The 21,110-nt window shown below is 36.9% G+C and overlaps 2 protein-coding genes and 1 long non-coding RNA gene across 3 annotated transcripts; 1 reads left to right on the top strand and 2 right to left on the bottom strand.

Moving 5' to 3' along the window:
• Positions 1-2,557: 2,557 nt before the first annotated feature.
• LOC148872874 (BRAP2 RING ZnF UBP domain-containing protein 1-like) lies at positions 2,558-3,550 on the bottom strand. Its single transcript, XM_088972256.1, has 3 exons — positions 3,102-3,550; positions 2,895-3,000; positions 2,558-2,805 (listed from the first exon to the last, which is right to left on the bottom strand). The coding sequence occupies exons 1-3, from the start codon at positions 3,119-3,121 to the stop codon at positions 2,620-2,622; spliced, it is 312 nt and encodes a 103-aa protein (XP_088828382.1). The 5' UTR covers positions 3,122-3,550; the 3' UTR covers positions 2,558-2,619.
• A 7,904-nt stretch (positions 3,551-11,454) lies between these two features.
• LOC148872873 (uncharacterized) lies at positions 11,455-15,039 on the top strand. Its single transcript, XR_016106471.1, has 3 exons — positions 11,455-11,650; positions 11,732-11,785; positions 14,040-15,039. It is a non-coding gene; the product is annotated as an uncharacterized LOC148872873 (long non-coding RNA).
• Positions 15,040-18,820: 3,781 nt separating this feature from the next.
• LOC148872872 (F-box/kelch-repeat protein At1g15670-like) lies at positions 18,821-20,819 on the bottom strand. The gene has a single exon (XM_088967252.1). It carries the CDS (start codon positions 20,006-20,008, stop codon positions 18,974-18,976), a length of 1,035 nt encoding a protein of 344 aa, XP_088823378.1. The 5' UTR covers positions 20,009-20,819; the 3' UTR covers positions 18,821-18,973.
• Between the last annotated feature and the right edge of the window lie 291 nt (positions 20,820-21,110).

Genomic DNA, 21,110 nt, shown 5'->3' with positions numbered 1-21,110 from the left:
AATCTTTTTCACATCAGTGATTTAAACCGTTAGATAAGAATATTTTATATGTATGTGCGTACATGATGGTAGGATACAACCAATTCATAATACAACACACTTTAAAACACTAGGAATAAACGCTAAGAAAGGAGTCCAAATCTCCTGTCAACACAAACTCTGCCCACGTTTATCCACATAACATCGCAGTCAAATATGGAAAATATTTATTCTTTCTGCATGGTATTATGCAGGAGGAGATGTTCCCAATTTACAGGGGTAGTGTGTTGTGGGTAGACGTGAACAGAGTTCTCATGCACAGGTGATCCAGAATCCTAAGAAACAACAGCTTTGACCACATCTCCATCATTCATTACTAAAGGGCTGCAAATGGCATCCCATTATCTGAATTTGATCCATTTATAATTGGATCAAATATGAATTTATCCCTATTCAATTCGATATAATCCAATTCAATTTGATTTTATATATGTTCATATATACTTAAAATTTATATTATATCTATCATTGGAGGTTTTTTATAATCTATCATTGGAATTGATTGAATGTTGTATTTTTACTAAATTGTCATAGGTTCAAGTTTTATATATGTAATTTTTAATTCATTTTAATAATAACATACAATATTTTGATCACTTTTAGATATAATTCGATTTGAATTTGGTTGAGTGTTGTATTAATAATTGAACTTGGTTGAATACTATATTAATAATTTATTCATATAATTCAATTCGAATTCAAATATAAACAAATTAAATTTGGATCTAATTACATTTGTATTGCAAGAAAATCACATCTTCTGTCTATCATGCCTTAACAACCCCTAACTACTAATCCTTCCTAAACTTCAATCATGGCTCCCTATACAGGCATCATGCCTTAACCCCTAACTACCTTAAACATTTATTGGATATGCTGTTTGGTTGGATGTTTCAAGTAACACCCTATACAGGCATTTGCCACCTAAGCTTACAACAAACTTTTTCATTTTTGTGTGTTTGTTTGGGTGTTTCAAGCAACACCCTATAAACGATTTAGTGTGACACTGTTGCGCTATGTTGGAGTACCATCAAGTTCATCTAATGGTCCAGATTGTTATACATGTTTACAGTGGCTGAAATTGTGATCCAACGGTCGATTTTGCATGCAAATCACATTTAACGGCTCATAACATTTGATGAACACATCTATCCTATAAAATCTAATAAAAATATAGGTAATGCATACTTGCCTTTTACTTGGTCCATCAAATTTGACAAAGTGGGAAATATTATTTTGAACGTAAAGAGCCATTTATTAACAATGGTGACCACTCATAGTTATAGGAACCACTAGGAGAGATATAAATCAACAAAACCTATTTTCAAACCTACGTAATAGAGCTTTAATGCCCAAATAGTTGGGGAAATTCATCATGAAGTAGAACCAAATTAACCAATTGAAACCACTCAAACATGTACATAACTAATGCTATTACATTCTATCATTGAAACATCTGAATATTCACATAAATGTTCATAACAAGTGTATAAATCAGTTAGTACTTGACCTACGTTGTCATAAGAGTTTATACATATTTAAAAGTGCAAACGAAAGAGTATTGTTAGATAATTCACATTCAACACTTCAGAAATCTACTTCATAATCTTGAATATCAACATAATTACAACCATAACAAGCAACCAAAGCAATGTTACTATTGCTACGTTGTGGTTGCACATTAGATGATGAATTGTGCTGGCTTGGGCCAATCCTATGTGATATTGGGTATGTCCTGAGGTATTGGTCTTCCCATATAAAAGATCCTTTGTGATCCTCTCTCGTTGGATAATGGAAAAACTATCGCTAATTGTTTATTTTGGTCTTAGCCATGTGTGTAATGTCATTTCCCCCTTTTTGCATGATCACATTGACAAAAAAATTCCCTTCACCATTAGAAGGGAATTGTAATTGCATAATTAGATAATATAGTGCAATTAAATGACAATTTGAAATAGGGTAAATTTTTTAAACTACCCCTACTATTTAATTAATTAACAAACAATATCCTTACTATTTAACTATTGTCTTAAATCACTCCTACTTTTTTTGATAATTACCATCGTTTGTTAAATTGTAACAAAACATATGAGATGTACATTTTGCCTTTAAGTAAAAAACCCGTAGATTGTTGCTACAACTTCCGATCAGCGGTGTGGCGACTAGAAATAGTGTTTCTTCAACATTTTTTATTGTAAAAGTGCTATTCACACATTTTTTTACATTTTTTATTGTAGAAATAGTGTTTCTTCAACAAGTTGCTACCGCCACAGGTTAGAGTTGCGGCAGCGATGGCAGAACAGGGGAGGGAAGACTGAATCATCTTCACCATTTTTTTACATTCTCTCTCATTCCCTCTCACAGTGGTCACCTCCCACATCTCTTTCCCTACTCTTGTTTTATGTGACTGATCTGTATCACCTCCCCCCTTTCCTTTAGTCTCTCTCTCTCTTGTCTAGTTATTTTCTCTCTCTCTCTAATTTGGATTCTTGTAATAACTAGGCAGCTCTGGTGCTGATTTTGGAGAAAGCAAGGGCAAGTATCTTGGTCCAATCTTTTTGAAAATTCGAGAAGTCTTAATCAAGAAAGAGGTTCCATACTTCCATTCTCACAAAACAAAAATGGACTTGTAGAGAATGCAAAAATCTCAACGAGGCAAGCAAGGAAGGTCGGTAACTCCATAAATCCCACCGGCGGCATTCCAGCAATCCTTATTAATTCCCTATATTCTACAGAAATTGTTAAGAGGATATGACATACCTCAACCTGCAACTCAACAAACAACATAAAGCCTCAAAAGATAAAATTAATTACTAAATGCTACCAATTCGTAAAAAGAAAGCAAGAACATTGACCTCCATAGATGAGAAGCACCGTCCATTAAGATTGTTGAAGTTATCAACATTCTTCTGATCAACAAGCTTAATCAAGACGTTGTATTGGTCCTCCATCCCATCATTTCTGACAAGTAAATCAAGATTAAAAGAGAAGGTCGAGTGGCTGAATGCCTTCAATTCAATGCTGATGTTGAACAACCAAGAGAAAAGATTGTGCACCTCTACCTGATGAGAAGCGTCTCCATGACCCTATCGATGTAAGAACCACAGAAGCGGATAAAATCATCAGAAGACGAGTGATTTGGAACCGCAACAACGAAAGGCTCGATGGTGCTTTGAATGTCAGGGTTTGGTGAGAGGGAAGTTGAACGGCGGGAAACACTGTGAAAAAGGTGGATGATGCCTTGGCGTTCTTGAATGTTATGGTTAGGGTTTACGGAAGTAGAGTTGACGGGAGCTTGTTGGTATCCATAGAATGAATATGGATACTAAACATGGCGATCGATGGATTGGAATGGTTAGAAATGGTATCATTCTATTGGGGTCCAAGATTTTGATTACTACCATCTTTCACAAAGAAATGAAATGATAAAGGGCAAATTTTAAAAAAACTTCTGAAGGGGACAAGGGTAATATTGGATTTTAAAAAATATAAACATCGTGCAGTGTTATATGTTTATGGATTTTGACAGAATATTAATGAAGGCTAACAGGGATAGAGGTAGAACAGTAGGAATGGTTTAAGACAATAGTTAAATAGTAAGGATACAACTTGTCAATTATCTAAACAGTAAGGGTAATTTAAGAAACCTGCCATTTAAAATAAAAAATGTTTTATGTACATTGAACATAAATCACCTTGAACCATTTATAACACTAGTGTGTCATTTAGTATCTCTCCCACAACTCATTAGTAATCTGATATCGTAATGTATTAACCTATGAGTTGCTAATTGAACCACTTGTATGTTGGTGTCTTTGTGAAAAACGGTGGAGTAATGGGATTCTTCTTTAACTTGCATATTTCTCTGACAACTTTCTTTAGGTGTGCGTTGGTAGTCTATGTCGAATGTTGGAATCTCTTGGGCACCATAAATTCCTTCCATCTTGAATGACTAATAACATCTATTTAGGTTTTCAAGGTCATTTGGTATTTCCTTCCACACATAAGTGTGTCTAGGCAATGAGGAGGTGCAACAAGGTTGTCTACTTATGCTCGGTGCATATGTCTCTAATATAATGAGACTACAATGGTGTTGACTATTAACTCATCTAGTGATCATTTTTCTATTGAAAGAAAAGGGCATTTGTCTTTTATTACACTACGGATAATTGGACCAATTGTGAGTGAGGTTAGTTCAATTTTCTTAATAGAAAAACCCTTCCAAATTTAGGTTTCAAGGAATTTGGATTTCTTCCTCACAAAATCCATCACAACAGCCATTATGGCCATGCATTGAGAATCTCTCCCCATGAATAGAAACATATAAATATGCATGGCGATGGCAATGTTTTCAATACATAGCTGCAAGGGTTGTGAGGATGATGTGAGAACAGAATTCAAATTGCCTAAATAGCATCCTCATCAACACCTAAGCATTATCCAACTATACAGTATGAGCTAGTTACATGAATCTGTTTCCCCATGCCATCCTGCTTAATTGTCCTATCTTTTTGTTTTTTTAAATTATGAGCATTTAAATCATTCTATACTACTTTCACCCATGCCATTTTTGGTTTATCTACTCTTCTTGCTAACCCCTTCAAAAGTAACCAAACACTTTTTCTTACAGGTGTTGTGGTCTTCCATGGATATGACCGAATTATGGGTTCAACTATGTGGCCGAAAAGACATATACCAAATCAAAAAGCATCATATCCATGGTTACTAATCACGTGGATTTTCATCATAATTTATGATGGTTTTGATTGATCAAGGTTTTTTCGCTATAGTGTCTTTTTGGATATTATACTTTATCTCATTTTATCATCTATTAGAGTTATTAAATTTTCTTATAACTAATGATTATATCCATCTCAATATATACACTTCTATTCGTCAAACACTCTTTTATTATTATTATTATTATTATTATTGACAAATTTCTGACTATCCAACCCTCAGCTCTATACAATGGGCTAAATATAATGCTCTTAATTAACAAATTTTGTTTCTAATATATTGATGTTAATTAAAGCTAAATATAATGGGCCAACCCTTGAAGAAATGAGATTAATATTTTCTGAAAGTATGTACAAGTGGAAGAATCGGACCAACCCAACTCCAATCCCAATCTGAACCAACCTAGTATTCACCTTCAGGTTGGATTGGGTTGGGTTAAGGTTCGTTACAACCTGAACCAACCTAGTATTCACCTTCAGATTGGATTGGGTTGGGTTAAGGTTCATTACATCGTGTTGTATGTTGTGTTGGGGGGGGGGGGGGGGGGGTGTTCAAGTAATACCTTCGTTTTAGAGAATTAAAATGCCTCGTTTTTCACGATGATTTCTAAATCAAGCGATTAGGCGAACCAGATTCCACTGATTTCAACGATTCTGAAATCGAAATCGTTTCTGTTGGCCAATCCCAAGTTCAATTCATCCTTCTAAAGTCAGGAACTCTCTCCGATGAAATCCTCCAAGGGTAAAGTTGGATTAGAAGTTCTAAGTTCTAAACTTCTAACCCGGCCATGAAATTGTTTGTTGAAAGAAACTCTAGGAAACTGTAAATAGTTTTAATTAGTTATTAGCAGACATACATTGAAATATCATCAATATCTGAATCGTTCCATTGATCATCATGAGTGATGTTCTTGCTTCGACGTTCCACCACCATCGCCGAGGCTCAATCAACAACCTCTCGAGAGCACCATCTTCAATTCTACAAGAAAAGAAAGAAAGCTGAAGCTGAAGCTGAAGCGGAGATTGATTGATTGATGGAGGGGTTTCAGACTTTCAGTCTCTGCTGGTGCTAAGGTAGCTCCGGAAGGGAAGCCAGCCAGGTTGGAGGAGGTGGGGTTACAGTGCAGTAAAAGCAAAACTAGTCACGAATGGCGTGGTCGTGCCAGCAGAGTAAGATGGTGATGCAACGACGTAGGATGTAGAACCGCGTCCTCTGCTGCTTCCCCATCGTCATGCACCGCCTTCCCAATCTCCTCGAAGCCTTCCCTATGCTGCTGTTGCTGCTGATCGAAGAGGAAGAAGAAAAGCTCGAGCTTTGGAGATGGCCCATCATCTCTTTCATCACTTCCTGACGATCGATGTCTGTCTAATGTCTACAGCTGAGGATGAGGACGAGAATTGAGGAGTAGTGGTTGTGGTTCGGTCAGTGGATTGCTCTGTTCTTATTGTCTCTTTAATATAATAAGCGATTTTGTTGTTTCCGGTTCCGAATCGGAGTCTGGGACTGGTAGGAGTATGACAGGAGGCGGCAGACTTAAGTGGACTAGTGGTTTGTTTGGGTTTCTAGATTGTAGAAGTCCGTTTTTTTTTGGAATATTTCTAGAAGCCAGAAAACCGTTTTGTTTTTTTGTTGTTAGCATCTGTTGGCAGACCCTGAAATTTCTTCCCTGTTTGTCATCTATGGTGGGTCTCCTTACTAGTTATTACTTTTTGGTGGTCTAGAAGGTGTGTAATGTGTGTGAGAGAATAGAACAAAATTTAATTAATTAATTAATACAAAAAAACAAATATTCGGCTGGTCTAAGACATTTGGATTTGAATTTTTTTTTAAATTGAGTAATTTTATCTCACAAAAATTATCTAAATTTATGAAAAAATTTTATGCACAGTGGAACAATATGCCCTATATCTCGTATCTTTGCTCAACGATATGCCTAATTCAAGGTATTTTTAGCTCTTTTCTTGTTGATTTATAATAACATAAAATTGATTCTTGAAATTTTGTAAAAACACTAAAATTAAGAAATGCAAGTTCAGGGTATCAATACACCCACTTCAGGTTTATCGAGGTGTATCAATCCCTGTTTTAAAACTTGGAGGAGGAGTTTATAGTCAACCCAGGCCTAATGTCCCAGTCCAAGATCAAGCCTGATCTTCCCAATTCAAGTCCAACCTATACATTTATGCAAATATATGCATATATATATATAAATGTGATAGTTGGGCTGAATTTTGGTTAGAATAAGGTTATGTCGGGTTCAAGCTACCAAAGGGATAGATCCAGACCCGGTTTGAAAAATAAAAGATCCAAAATTTTGGGCCTGAGGACAAAAAATTCAAGTCTAACCCATGTAAAGTTTTAGGTTGGGTTGGTGTGAGCTCCAGTTGGGACCGCCCAAGTTGCACCCCTATTATTTTATCCTTTTATCTATATTTATTTCATATGATTCATTTCTCAAATACCTTTTATGGAAATTCTAGAATATTTCAAACATTTCAAAATACTATTTTTTTTTTTTAAGTTTTGGAAAGTTGGCTTTTGATGGCTTTAAGTGCTGAACTGAAATGCTTATCATTTTGTCTTTTAGTGCATAAGATTTTAAGGAGGTTATGGGCTCTTTAATAGATGAAAATGAAATTGGATAGATTTGTATCTTAGAAAAATTTATTATTTAATTATTTTAACAATTGAAACACAAAACTAATAAGACTTTCAGTTCAGCAACTTCAGCTGTTATCAAATGATCCGTTAGAATTCCTCTTGTATTGAAGAAATGATACTTTCAACAACAGCTCAGCTTACATGAGAGAATGATACACTATGAACCATCGATCTTAATGCTAGAATGAAGCCGGCCCTAAGTCCCTATCTTCTTAGTTGAGAAACCATTTCAAGATTTGCAAAGGCATTGGGCCAGCAACCAAATTTTGATAAATCATCGATTACATTCATTAGCAATGTTCATAGAAGAGGGGATCGCAGAGATGGAAAGTGCCAAATGTTGCCACTTAGCAAAACTTGGTTACATGACTTTAACAAATGAAAAGAACTTATTGGTAGAAGTCATAAGAACAAAATATATCAAGAATATGTTGGTTGGGAACTCAAACCGCCTTGGGCGAGTGTTAGCATCCAATTTTTGCTGAATCCCTTTATCAAACCTTTTTATACTTTATTTTGAGACTCCAAAACTTGAAGACATAACTAAATCAACCTAAGACTTACTGGAACATAAAATTTTCTATTTTCAATACCAGCTACATGTCAAACATACGACTAAAATAAATTAATAAATTTAACATTTGATTAATGAGAACATTAAGATCAATATCTAACACCACATCAACTTTAGTACTCTAATCAAACATAATCCCTAGACTCACAAAACTAGAACTTAGTTGCATGTTGAATTTCATAACCAAACTCTAAAAATCCACTATTTATTATACCAACTTTCTTTTCAACGGTCTCGATCTATGTAATATTCAGATATTGACCTCACAAAAATAAATCCAACACATTCAACCTCCAAATTCCACATCAAATCTATGACGATTAATCATAAAAATGTCAAGATTCCATTTTGATAATCTTGGATGAATAAACTTAAATAACCAAGATCAACAAAATTAGTTCTCAAATTTGGACCTTCCACCCGACTCCTTATCTTAGTTGATGCCACATGGCAAATTTCAATTCAAATTTTCTTTGTTTAACTGTTTGATCAACAGATATTTTAATTTGATGTTTATGATTAAAATACACAAGAAATTATAACTCAAGCAACCAAAACCCTCTCATTAAGTTCAAAATCCTCAAAATAACCCATCAAACCAATTCTAACATTAAATTCCTTCATTTCCTTCCAAAATAAATAAGATTTTGTTTTAAGCATTTCCATTGGTTGACGAGTCATAAGCTAAAACCTTAATTTGAACAAAATCTTTCAAACCACATCATCGATTAAAGATTCATAAATTCTGTTAGATTTAGGATATTCAAAAATGCCTACCCACCAAATTAATTTTAAGGATAATAGCATATGAGGGCAACTTTTGGGGTTTAATATCAATAAAAGTAATATTTTAAAAAATATCAAAAATAGGTTAACTTTTTCAAAATAATATCAATAAATGACAAAAACACTGTTCATCATCTTCTTCTTGTCATTTGTTCACCAGCGCCGCCGTCCGCTGCCGCCTGCCACCACCCGCCACCGTCACCCGTCCGTTGCCGCTGCCCACCTCCACCTCCACCTCCGCCTCCGGCAACGTTGCCGGAGGTGGGTGGAGACAGAGGTGGCAACGACGGCGTTGGGCAGAGGAATGACCACTAGCGCCGTTGCCGCCACCTTTGCCTTTGGCCACCTCCAACAATTTTGCCAGAGGCAGAGGCAGCGGCGGGCGGCAGTAAACAGCGGTGGCGAGCGGCGATGGATGATAACGCTGGTGAACAAATGACAAGAAGAAAATGATGAACAATGTTTTTGTCCTTTATTGATATTATTTTTAAAAAGTTAATCTATTTTTGAAAATATTACTTTTATTGATATTAAACCCCAAAAGTCGCCCTTATATGCTATTACCCCTTAATTTTATCCTAAGATTCTCTCATTTCATTTAATATCAAGCCAATATTCTATTTTAGCAAATCTCATTGGTTAGACCTTATCAACCATAAATATCTATCATCCAAACCTTCTTTGACCAATTAGACCTTACCACCAAGTATAGAGACCCAAAAAATCTAGTATGCCAAATATTATAACCTAATTCACTTATTTGATTGTTAAACAAGAAAGATTTCATTTTGATGCACCAAATTAAACCACCCTATCATTTGTCCAAACCTTAGACCTCAAGAGGGTGTATTCTAATGTCTTCTATATACTTGATCCTAGTAAACTTAAAAAACCTCAAAACCTAAATATATCCCCACTTAAAACTAAAAATATAGAATGACGTTTATGGTTAATTCAAAATTACATTTTATGCTATTGAAAGCTCCAAAGGTAAGCTTTTGGATATCAACAATCAAGGCTACATCCAAGGCCCCGTTCATTTACAAATTTCTCACCTATTCGAGTAAGTATACTTATTTAGGTAAATGTTTCCTAGGTAATACTTATTTGGGTAAGTTCACTTACTCATATTCTTTTGATTTCTAGGTAAGTAATATAATGACCGTTCGACCTATAAAAAGCTAATGTTAAAATAGACAAATTTATCCCGTTATATTTTATTTTATAAACTTTTCCCTAAGTAAGTTTTACCTATATAAATGAAGCTTTCTTTATTGTAGGGCCCATTACTTATTATGAAAAAAGAAACATTGTAAACAAATTTCCCCCCTTATTTATTGATAATGAATGAGGCCTAAAAGGCACATTTCTCAGCTTGTCTAAAAGGTACATCATCTCAGACCATGCCTTAAATTTGGTAATCTTTTCCTAAGATGCTATAATAACTTAGAGAGAGGGGGTACCTAACATCTTCCCTTTCATAATCCATTTGAATCCAATATCTCTTGGTAAAATGTATTTTTTATGAAAAAATAAATTACTTTTAATAAAATAATATCAAATTTCAAAGTTGAAATGATGGCCAATTTTCTCTAAAAAATGAGACTCTTTTTTCTTGAGTCAACCTTGAACTTCCTAGAACTCACAATGTGGAAATGTATCATGTGATTTATGGATTTCTAAAAAAAAAAAGGATTGTGCTAGGAGTTGGGGTTAGGAGAAAGTATTAACTTCTTGAAAGAGCCCTGGTTAAGCTCGGGGTCAATCATTGATAAGCTTCTTTAGGATGCAATAAAAGAGAATTAATTGAACTTTTTAGTTAGAGATTATAATAGATGCTAATTTGGGATTGTGCTACCTAAAATTGATAAATCAGAAATTGCCACATGACCCACATTAAAATTGATAAATCACTGAGGTATCAACCACAACAAGCTAGCTTAATAACAATGACACATTAATACCAAACTAATGACCATGTAGTGATGAAATAATGACTAAGTAATAAGGGATATATAAGGGCTTTAATGCGACTGTTAAGAGTGAGGAATCCAGACCCACCTCGGGAGCTGTTGCTCTCATGACCAAGGGCTCCTCCTTTATAAGTAAAGTATGCATCTCAAGGGTTCAATCTCTATACACACTCTCTACTCTTTGATACTCATTTCTCATCTTGTCATACCTTGTATATTTAGGTTATGTTTGGTTTGAAAGAAAAGATAAGGAAAGGAAGGGAAACCTTGTATAGGTATTTTTACCTTTTCTTTCATTTCCTTCCTTTCTCTACTCTCTCTTTTCTCCTGGCTGATTTCAGCATTGTAGGAATGTCTTATTCTCTAGATCATCTTCCCATTTTATCCTTGTTGTCGAACCCGAGAAGCAATAGATTGGATTCCTGAGCAAATAAGAGAGGAGATCAAGGCTATTCCAATTTCGAGAAGTTAGGTTGAAGATGAAATGAAATGGAAGTTTGATTCAAAAGAAAAATTCACCATTGAAGTCAGCATATTAGGCCTTGTTTCAAAATTGCAATTGTAATGTGGAGAAATTAAAAATTTTGAAGCCCATCCCCCCAAAAAACAAATTTTCTCTGTGATTTGTTTTGGAGGGAAAACTTTCAATAAGGTTATGTTTGGTTCGCTGTCAGTGGCCTCATTCTTTTAATTCTTTTAATTCGTTCCAACTCGAGTCCTCTCGACTTGAACTAACTGAACCCTCACCCCTCTCTCTCTCTCTCTCTTCTGAAGGTAAACCCTCGCCCCTCTCTCTATGCTGAGGTATCTGGATCTGTTGAAGTTTGTACAAGGTAAAACTAATCGACTCTTTCTCTCTCTGTACAAGGTAACCAAGGTAATATCTCTCTCTCTTCGTCTTCTTCTTTTTCTTTCTCGTCTTCTTCTTCTTCTTCTTAATCTGTTTCCCCCCTTTTAGGTTGATCACCAATATCATCCCTGTTAGCATCAAAACAAAGCAGCATCGATTAAGGTATTTGAAGTTTTGAACAATTTTTATCTCTTCATTATTTTCCTTATTGGTATTTTTGGTATTTGTGTGTTTGAATTATTATGGAATTTATACATTTTTTAAGTATAAATTGTTGCTGTTCTTTTTCTTATTGCTTTGCTGTTTTTTTTTTTTTTTTTTTAAGTATAAATTATCGAATTATTTTCCTTATTGCTTTGTTGTTATCGAAGTATAAATCCGACAGTCCGATTGAGGCATTTGATAAAGGCACCCAGATGGTAGGTAGCATTTGAATTAAAGCCTCTGTTAAGCTTCGCCAACTGAAGGGAGAGACCCTACATACTATCCTGCTTGTCTCTTTTGAGGATTAGAATTTGGGTTTTATCCATGCATCCATGGCTTAGTTAGTATGTAGGGGGCCACCCGATTGATATCTTGGTTGTATGGCTGTCAAAGTGTAGTTTATTTAATTATAAATACATATTTTGTGGATAATAAAGACAGTGAATGAGAAGCAGTGAGAAGGTTCCAGGTAGTTGTCTTGGTTTTTTCTTGTGTGTAATGTAGGATGGATATGGAATTTATGGATCATGGATCACGACAATTCCGTGAAGCAGAGGATCACTGAACCAGGGCGGAGCAGTCCCCACTCAAACCCTAAACCTAATACTTTGAACCCTCATTTGACAAATAACAGAAAGCTAGGCTGACCTTGCTGCACCATTAGCATGCGAACAACAGTCCTAGTCACCAAGGGAAAGAGATAGCCATAAGGAAATAAAGCTAAAAGATTGCTAGTCTGCATCAAAGTTTATATAATAAAATTCTTGTTTGGAAAAGGAGAATGATCTCACCTTAATTAAATCCTACCACTCATCACTGTAATCAGTATGGAACCAGTATGTTTCTTATGAGCCAAGAATATAATACAAATTAATTGTACATAGGATGACCTTGCATAACCTGATGTAATACAGATTATATTTCTATTTTTTCCAAAAAAGGCTTCAACCTGTAAGATTATTAAGGATTATTAGATATTTATAGGAAAATTTTTAGTATTTGACTCCATCTTCAGCAGTAATACGAAAGACATCCTTCCAGTCCCCAACTGGTGCATAAGTTAGTAGGGTGGGATAGGGGCCTAAATCCTAACCCACCCAAGCTCTGCCTATGTAATATTTACCATAGGCCTAAACCTCTAAATGCCCAAAGGAAGCCAAGTGACTGCAGAACAGCTCCTTATTGGACCACCTGATTGTGTTAACTAAATTTTTTTTTAACTAAAAGATGTCCTTTTTACCTAAATGCAAGACTAACTTGGATTCCTAGGGATCTAAATCACATAGCAGATGGTTTAGCCGAATAGGGTGTATTTCTGGAAGAACTTTATAGTGATAGAATCCCTCCTCTGTAAGCTTTGGGGTTCTACCCCTGCCATTCTTGCTTAAATGAAATTTGGGGATACCTGTACTGTTTAATAACTTTTACACTTTCAATCCTTGCAATGCTGCTGATACCTCCCTTATTGAGTCATGTGCTTGTGGCCAGCTGGTCCTGAAAATAACACTACTAGGATTATTTTAAACATCATACATTGGACTCATACATGTAACCTACAGGGATTACCAATAATACAGCGACCATCAAACTTGAGCTTTATAATATGATCCCTACTAAGATTACATTGGACTCATCCCGGATTTCTTGCTGTTGAGAGGCCAGTCACCTATTACCAAGTATAGTAATATATTTTGGAGTTGCTGTTGCCATTCCCCTTTTGTTGGCTAGTGTGAGAAAACAGGTTTGCGTCTGACAGCGGCCATTTTGTGTAAAAAATGCCAAAGGTTAGGACTGAATCCAGTCTTCCCCTCCCAAGACCCAAGATAGTTCGACCTACACTGGGTAATGGCCTTTTTATTCTAAACATCATACATGTAACCTACAACACAGTAAATTATCTATTGAAACATTAAATTCAAGGTAAATGTATCAAAACATAACAGTCTTCCCCAAGAGAGATATTCTCCTTTACATTTCAAAATTAATTGGAACTTAAGAATATATACTGCATCAAGAGAGATATTCTAGTTATAAAAGAACTATACAGTTTAACTTTTTGGCCATATTAAGTGGCACGTGTCTTACCTCAGACCAGATGCAGAAGTCCAAGCCATTACAGGTTTGTTCCCCTTTAGTTGGATTTGACTATCTGAACTTCAGTAATGAGAAGGCATTAACTTCTGAAAACTTTGAAAACCATTGTTCTGTGAAGCATTACAAGTGTTCAGACTTTGTTGATGTTAAGACTGCAAAGGATACGAATTTGAATATGGTGCTTCCAAGTGGCTTCAAAGATACAGTGGTTCCCTAGCGAGATCTTGTGATTATAGATGGAGAAAGGAAGCATGAAGATCCTTCAGCCGGCTTGCCTTGGTTTAGAGGAAAACCAACTTGCAATGACATGACCCCCAAAGCAAGGGGAAATTCAGGGAGAATGGGATTGGATTTCTTACAAGTCAATCATCAACACTTTTCTGACAAAGTTGAAGCTGGAAATGGCCCCGGTTTGCATTGTGTACATGATACCGAGCCTAAGAGTGTTAAGGTGGCTGACAGACTCAGTGATAAAAAGATCCTTGGTGTTCCCATTTTTGAAAAGCCATGTGCTTCCAACATTGTCCCCTGCCAAGATTAACCATTACCCATCTAATCTGTTCAAATTCATTTTAATTTTGATTGGTTTCAACCCAAACCTTGATCTGTCCAAATTGATTTTGTACTGGACAGGGTCCAATCCAAAACCAGTCCATTGACACCCTTACATATAAGAATACTCTTTCCGGGGGCTAACTTCTCTAATACTGATGAATCAGGAACCATGATCTCAAACGAAGCATGGGCCAGGTGTCTCTTTGATAATTCCAAAGGTTGGGGCTAGGCTTACATAGAGTTGATTGAAAGATGGGCCCAAAATGGGAAAGTACTGCCCTATAGCATGCGTTGTCAAAAAAGTTTTGACCCACAAAATTCTCAGGCTTTTGTCTTGATTTCTGTTAATAAATTTTCTTTTGGCCCACTAAACTCCAAAGTTTCTCTTCGTATCTCATAATATATTTGTTATGAAAAGCTGTATTGTCTTGATCTAAAATACATGATACCAAACCATGAGCATCAAAGGAGAGTTTCTCATGGTGATTGAATCCATATTGTTATCAAAAGCTGTATTTCTGTTAATAAATATTGAATAGACAGGTCTGCTTCCTCTACTGAAATGGTGTGTGATGCACTCTCAAAGGAGAGTTTCTCATGGTGATTGAATCCATATTTTCCCATAAAACCTAAGTTTTGCATCTCGAATTAATCAATAACTATAATATGAAATGGCTTTTCCTTTTTTTTTTTTTTTAATTTTGCATACAACTTACATGGAAAGAAACTTTATTATTCTAGTTTAGCAGAATAAGAACTGTAATGTTATGTAAAATTATCACAGAAATAAATGTTTTTTGTGTTATTTTCTCAAGTAGTTTTCACTTGTATATTTCCAGCTATTTTTGTTTTCTATCTGCTTTTGAAATTTAACATAATCCACCATGGCAGCATGACCGATTTACTATTTTTTTTTCTAAATACAGAAGGCTTTAGTTGTTTATAGTGCAATTTAATCTGCACCAATACAAATGCATGAGAGTGCAAATAAGAAAAACACAAATTCTGATCCATTTTTGCTTCAATTTTCACTTTGTTTTGTTTTAGGTTTTATTTTACTTCATTTGTGCTGCAAGTGAACAAGATAAGATGAAAATTAAAAGAATAATAAATCAGAATTTGCACTCCCTTTCTTTTGCTCTAATGCAAATAAAATTGCACTACTATAGGCAGACTAGACCAAAAGGAAACATTGCTAAACAAACAAAGAACCTGATAATATGTAACCTCTAAGAAAACAAATTAGGATTTGCTTCTCAATGAGAGGTTAGTACATTTTCTTCTCTCTCTTACAGGTCCAAATATTACTTGGTAGGGTTTAGTGGGTACATATGCAAGCCATGTGAGGTTTAGAATTCTATGAATCTATGCTTCTCATCCACTATTTGTGGCTTATGAATTTTCTAATATCTTAATATCTTACCAAGTTGTATGAATTTCGTGGGTCATTCATATAAGAAAATTGAAATGTTAAGTTTCTTTCAATTTTTTTTTTAAATAAATAGTTTTGGCCCAGTCTACAGAATGGCACGGGCCCGCACGGACTTGGGCTGTGGGACGTGCCAGGCCAACCCCCAAGTTATCCTGGGGGAGGGCGGCACGGCACAACCTGCACTTTATGTGGACCTGACACGGCACATTTTACACCTCTAACCCTTATATTATTATTTTGATTAATAAAAAAATGAATGCGAATGAAATTTGTAACCAAACAGGTTAAAATTTTACTCTCATTATTGTCGTAAAAAAAATCATTTTTGGGGAAAAAAGCATTTGGTTTGTAGCAATATTTTCTCATTTTTACTCATTTTTTTTCCATCTTAGAATATCATCTTGGGTAAGAATGAGAAAGAATGAGAGTTAAACCAAACATGGCCTAAATCTCTGCTTGAAGAAAGAGGTGTAGCAATTGATAAAGAATGTGTTGTTTGTGGATTGTTGATGAAACAATTCAAACTCTAACAGATGATGGCAGAATCATCTTGAGGAAAATAAAATTTACAAAGTCTGGCCTTTTACTAGGAAAATTTTGTTTTCTCACTATGGTATGTATGGAAGAACAAATGTAAAAAGAAAAATCATTAGTTTCGAGGGAACTATTAAAATTAAGTTTGATGCTTCTTCAAAAGTGAATGGTTTCTATTATTTGAAGGTGACTCCAAATTGATGATTGACGTATTCTTGAAAGAGATCAATCACCATGGAGTTGTAAAGCCCCTTAGTCGGAGAGTAGCAAAGACTAGTTAAAGTCAATCACAATCACATTGCTTACTCGTATTTGTGGAGAGAAAGAAATCAAGCAGCCAATTGGCCTGTTAGCAAGTTTGCATTAGATGGTGAATTTGGATTTAGTTTACAATTTCCCTTGGGCCTTATATATCCTATATATGTACCATGGATAAATGGGGTAGGGATGTTCTTCCTTCTTTTATTGATGTAATGAAAAAAATTAAAGGATACATGCTTTTGGAATCATCAAAATAAAACAAAAACAAATCTTGTAGTGTTGAAATTATGACTTATGGAACATGATACTGAATAACCAAATGAAAACATGTTTTTTAAAACAAAATGTATAATTTTCATTTCAACTTTTTTTTATACTTTTGTTTTGAGAAACAATCTATTTTCAAACCAAATGTTTTTTATGCTTGTAAAATTTTCTTAAAGCAATTAATTATAAGCCTCGATGTAAAACTAATATTTTCTCAAAGCAATTAATTATAAAATTTCACTCCCCCGTCTAAATAAACCTTTGCTTTTGAACTTTTCTCTGTGAAAAACAAAAGTATACTCCACTCCCTCGTCAAAACACAGACATTGCCTTAGGATATGATGCCAAAGCACCCATTCGAGCCCTATAATTCAGCATGCATATCAATCAAAAAGCTTCTAAACCCCAAAATACAAAGCCTATTCTACACACTCATACATACAAAAGCAAAAGAAAGTTCTTGAACTATTTTCACTAAATGGCTATTGATGATGGGCAAAACTGGCACACCAGTCATCTGATGCTACCTCAGGATCTAAAGGAACATCAAGTTGGGGTTCACTCGTCAATAGGACAGACTCGTGTCTTTTCCAAAGACATCCAGCCGAATTGAAGACAGTCCGAGAAAGGCCGACCAAGACTTCACTCCTCACCTCGGGCTACTCATACAGCCTAGGCACTCGATCAGTTCTCCGACCTCACAAAGCTGACCTGCTTCATCCGACTGTGGAATACTTTAGACCATTTAATGCCTCCGAGATCGTCGTAGGCATGCCACGCATCTCGGATGTGCTCTGATCACTCCCTGGAGCCTATAAAAGGTAGCCCTTCACCTCCGCAAGGTATGTTTTTTCAGGTACAAAACTTCTCATCTTGCTCTCTCTGCGCTGAGTCCATTTTCACCTTGCATGCCTCAGCACTAACTTGATAGTTGGAGCTTCCACGCTTGGGCTTACAACCCGGGCACCCTGACATTATCTCCTTTGCAGTCTTAAGTTAAGCATCCGCATTCACCTTTCTAGCTGGGACCCGGGCATATTGAGTGACATCAATATTAAAAAAAGCTTCTTAGAAAAGCCATTTTTTTGGCTAAATCTCATAAAACCAAAAAGTACCGCTGAAAACTCTCCCAAACAGTCATTAAAATTGGAATCCGGATTTGCTCCTCACGAAGTCCTTGCACCAACTTCACAGCACATCCCAAACATCTAATCTAACGTAATTGTATGTTGTTATTCAGAGTTTACATTCATGACCCACAATGCCTCACATGCACATCTCAGCATGTATTGGGAGCATCTCCCATAGTTGTACACTGGGATGTGCTGTGAGGTTAGTGTGTGGAGTAAATTTCAATTCCTTGAATTGAGTTGCAGCTGCGAGAGATGTAAGGTGTATGTAAAGACCAAATTTGTGATGAATAAATCCACTTTCAACCCCAAAACCCAAAGCCACAATTTTAGGAATTGGGATTTGTTATTATTCCAACTTCAAAGCACATCCCACCAAGCATTAAGAACATCTCTCCATGAATAATAATATATCCATACTTATATGCTTTTATTCATTGGAGTAGGCTGTAAGCTTTGAGTACCAATTATAAAGAGGAAACCCAAAATTTTAAAATTGAAAGCACGAAATCACCAAGTTTCCACGTGGGCCGCATCTTAATTTTGAATGTACACCCATTAATGTGTCTCTCCCTCCATAACAATATGGATGGGATGTGTACCGACTAAAATTGGTCTTATATCCGGCTTAACCCGGTTCAAAATCCGGTCCATTTGCAGCTCCCTTCTGCTACCCACCCTTAATTTATGAATTCCGAAATCTCAACGTCACACATAAAATTTAAAATCAATACTCACAGGCTCACAGTATCAATTGATTGCGATGACACAAACCTCTCGCTATCTACATTCAAAAACTAGTAGACAGGAAACTTAGAAAAAAAAAAAAAAAAAAAATCCACGTCGTGCAATTACAAATTTACTCTTGCTCGTTCAAATCTCCACGCAGCAACCTGATTGAACAAAGCCTGAAAACCCAGTAGGAACATCGATCTTTTCCAATTTACCATTCTGCCCTTCTTTCATCCCCACCAGGAAGACCCCCTGAGGTGCGCCCAGATACGCCGATCCGGTCACCAGAGTCTGCTCGCCCAACCCCACTGCGCACGCTCCGACACGAACGACTGATTCGGAGTCGGCCCAGCAAACCAACTCTTCCTCTTTGCCCACCCCAACGCACGCCCTCGGGCACCGACCTGCCGCCCACGCTCCCTCCACTCGCCGCCACTGATCCGTTTCCATTTCGTAACACTCAGCGCTTACCTCGAAAACCCCTTGGTTCTCCGTGCTGTAGCCGCTCACGACCCAGAACTCGTTCCCGATCACCACGCCTTCGCATTCGTCGCGTTCCTGCGTCATCTCACTTATCTCCTCCCATTCGTCCCGCCTCACGTCGTACACCCACGCCGACTTCAATGCGGTCTTATTCTCGTCGTGTCCGCCCGCGACAAAGATTCTCTCCTCCAACGCGCCGATGGCAAAGAACGACCTCTTCGAGGGCATGTCCTTGCCTCGTCTCCATTGCCCGGCTGTGAAATCGTAGATGAAAACGTCTTTCACTGGTTCCCACGTCGCCGGGTTCCATCCACCCATGAGGACGAGTTTCCCCTCCACGCTCGACAACTGGCAGAATAATGGGAGACCAAGTGGGTAGTCAGGGACTGGCTCGAGTCGTTCCCAAGTCCCACCGCTCGGGTTGAAGACGGAGACTCCGTAAGCCGGCGCTCCAACTGGTTTCCGCCCATCCACGGCGGTTTCGACCGGGAGTGACTGAATTAAGCAAGCCACCTTGTGGGTATTTCCCGATTGCTTTCTCTGGTAGTAGAATTCTCGGCTGTCGATCAACTCTCGCCATCGCCGGCAGACTCTTGCGGCAACTCGGTGTGCCTTGTAGGATAACCGAAACAAGCACTCGAGACCGATTTCTTCAGGTAGATTCGGAATCAGCTCCATCATTGCTTCACTCATTTTTTGATTTTTTCCCCTTTTGTGCCTACAGGTAGAGCTCTTTTTCTTATTTTTTTTCGCTCTTCACCCCTTTGCAGTTTGGGATTGGGGATTTCTTAACGAGGTATTTATACACACACTTGGGGATCAGTTCAGTGTTCGAGTGGCCACAGTTGTACTTTGCCACGTGGCACAACGGAAGAAGCTTTTTTCGCTAAACCGTTTTTGTTCCCGTTGAATGGAGTAACCATTTCAAGTATCGAGGTTACAAGGTTGAGAAATGAGAAATGTGAGTGGAGCTTCAGGTTGACTGGTTGTTTGAGAGGATAAGCGTTTCCAGGTCAGATGTCATGTGCTAGGCATCTCATGTGGGTCCTACACATTACGTGGTTTCCTCTGAATGACCAAGTTCATTTAATTGTGGCCAATTGGTTGGAGAGAGGAGAGAGGAGAGAGGAGAGGGGAGGGGGGGGGGTTAATGAGTTTGGAAATTCTTTGCAGCGTTATCCATCCTTGGCTCCAAGGTTGAACCGACCGTTGAACAGTGAAAGCAACGAAGGTCCCACCCGAACTGCAAAAAGGTCACGGAGTGGAGGCATTGAATTTGGCGCGGAGTCGAGGAGATGATGCCACCCAGCGAGGAAATTTGTGACCGACCCGATACATATTTGGGTCAATTGGGTGATGTTTCTTGGTTGTAGTTATGTCAGGACCTGAGACCTGAAGCTGTCCAAATTGATTTGTTTCTTTCCCTTTTACTATTATACACAGCCATGACTTTATTTTTCAACCCTCTGATTTGTTTTGATACAAATGGCAAGGAAGACAAAAGTTTTATGCACAAGGTGCTGTTTGTCAAATCATTTTAAGAATATATTCTATAGTCAAATAATCAAAAGCTGTAATGAACTTTTTGGTGAGTATGTTAATCTATTATGGTTTATTAGACTGTTAAATGAAATATTTTAGGTGTGAAAAGATGAAAAGCTTCATTTGAAGTACCCGATTTTCGGTCAGTTGGTCTTTTTAGCTTTTGTTTTTCAGGTCCTGATTGTTTGTCGGTATTTCGTAGGGCATAAGCTGTGTATCAATAGCGGTCTCTTCCGCCTGTTTCTCTCTTTAC

The sequence above is a fragment of the Nelumbo lutea genome, chromosome 2 (genome assembly GCF_056320005.1).
Source record: "Nelumbo lutea isolate HS-2025 chromosome 2, American lotus-T2T, whole genome shotgun sequence".
Lineage (NCBI taxonomy): Eukaryota > Viridiplantae > Streptophyta > Magnoliopsida > Proteales > Nelumbonaceae > Nelumbo > Nelumbo lutea.
Note: the sequence above shows the minus strand (reverse complement) of the source record. Positions and strands in the feature narration are given on the sequence as shown.

Coding starts and splice junctions, on each gene's coding strand:
- LOC148872874 (XM_088972256.1), bottom strand. CDS start 3,121: ATGGAGACGCTTCTCATCAG. Junction 3,001..3,101: donor ATGGAGACGCTTCTCATCAG/GTAGAGGTGCAC, acceptor TTTACTTGTCAG/AAATGATGGGATGGAGGACC. Junction 2,806..2,894: donor GGTGCTTCTCATCTATGGAG/GTCAATGTTCTT, acceptor GTTGAGTTGCAG/GTTGAGGTATGTCATATCCT.
- LOC148872872 (XM_088967252.1), bottom strand. CDS start 20,008: ATGAGTGAAGCAATGATGGAGCTGATTCCGAATCTACCTGAAGAAATC.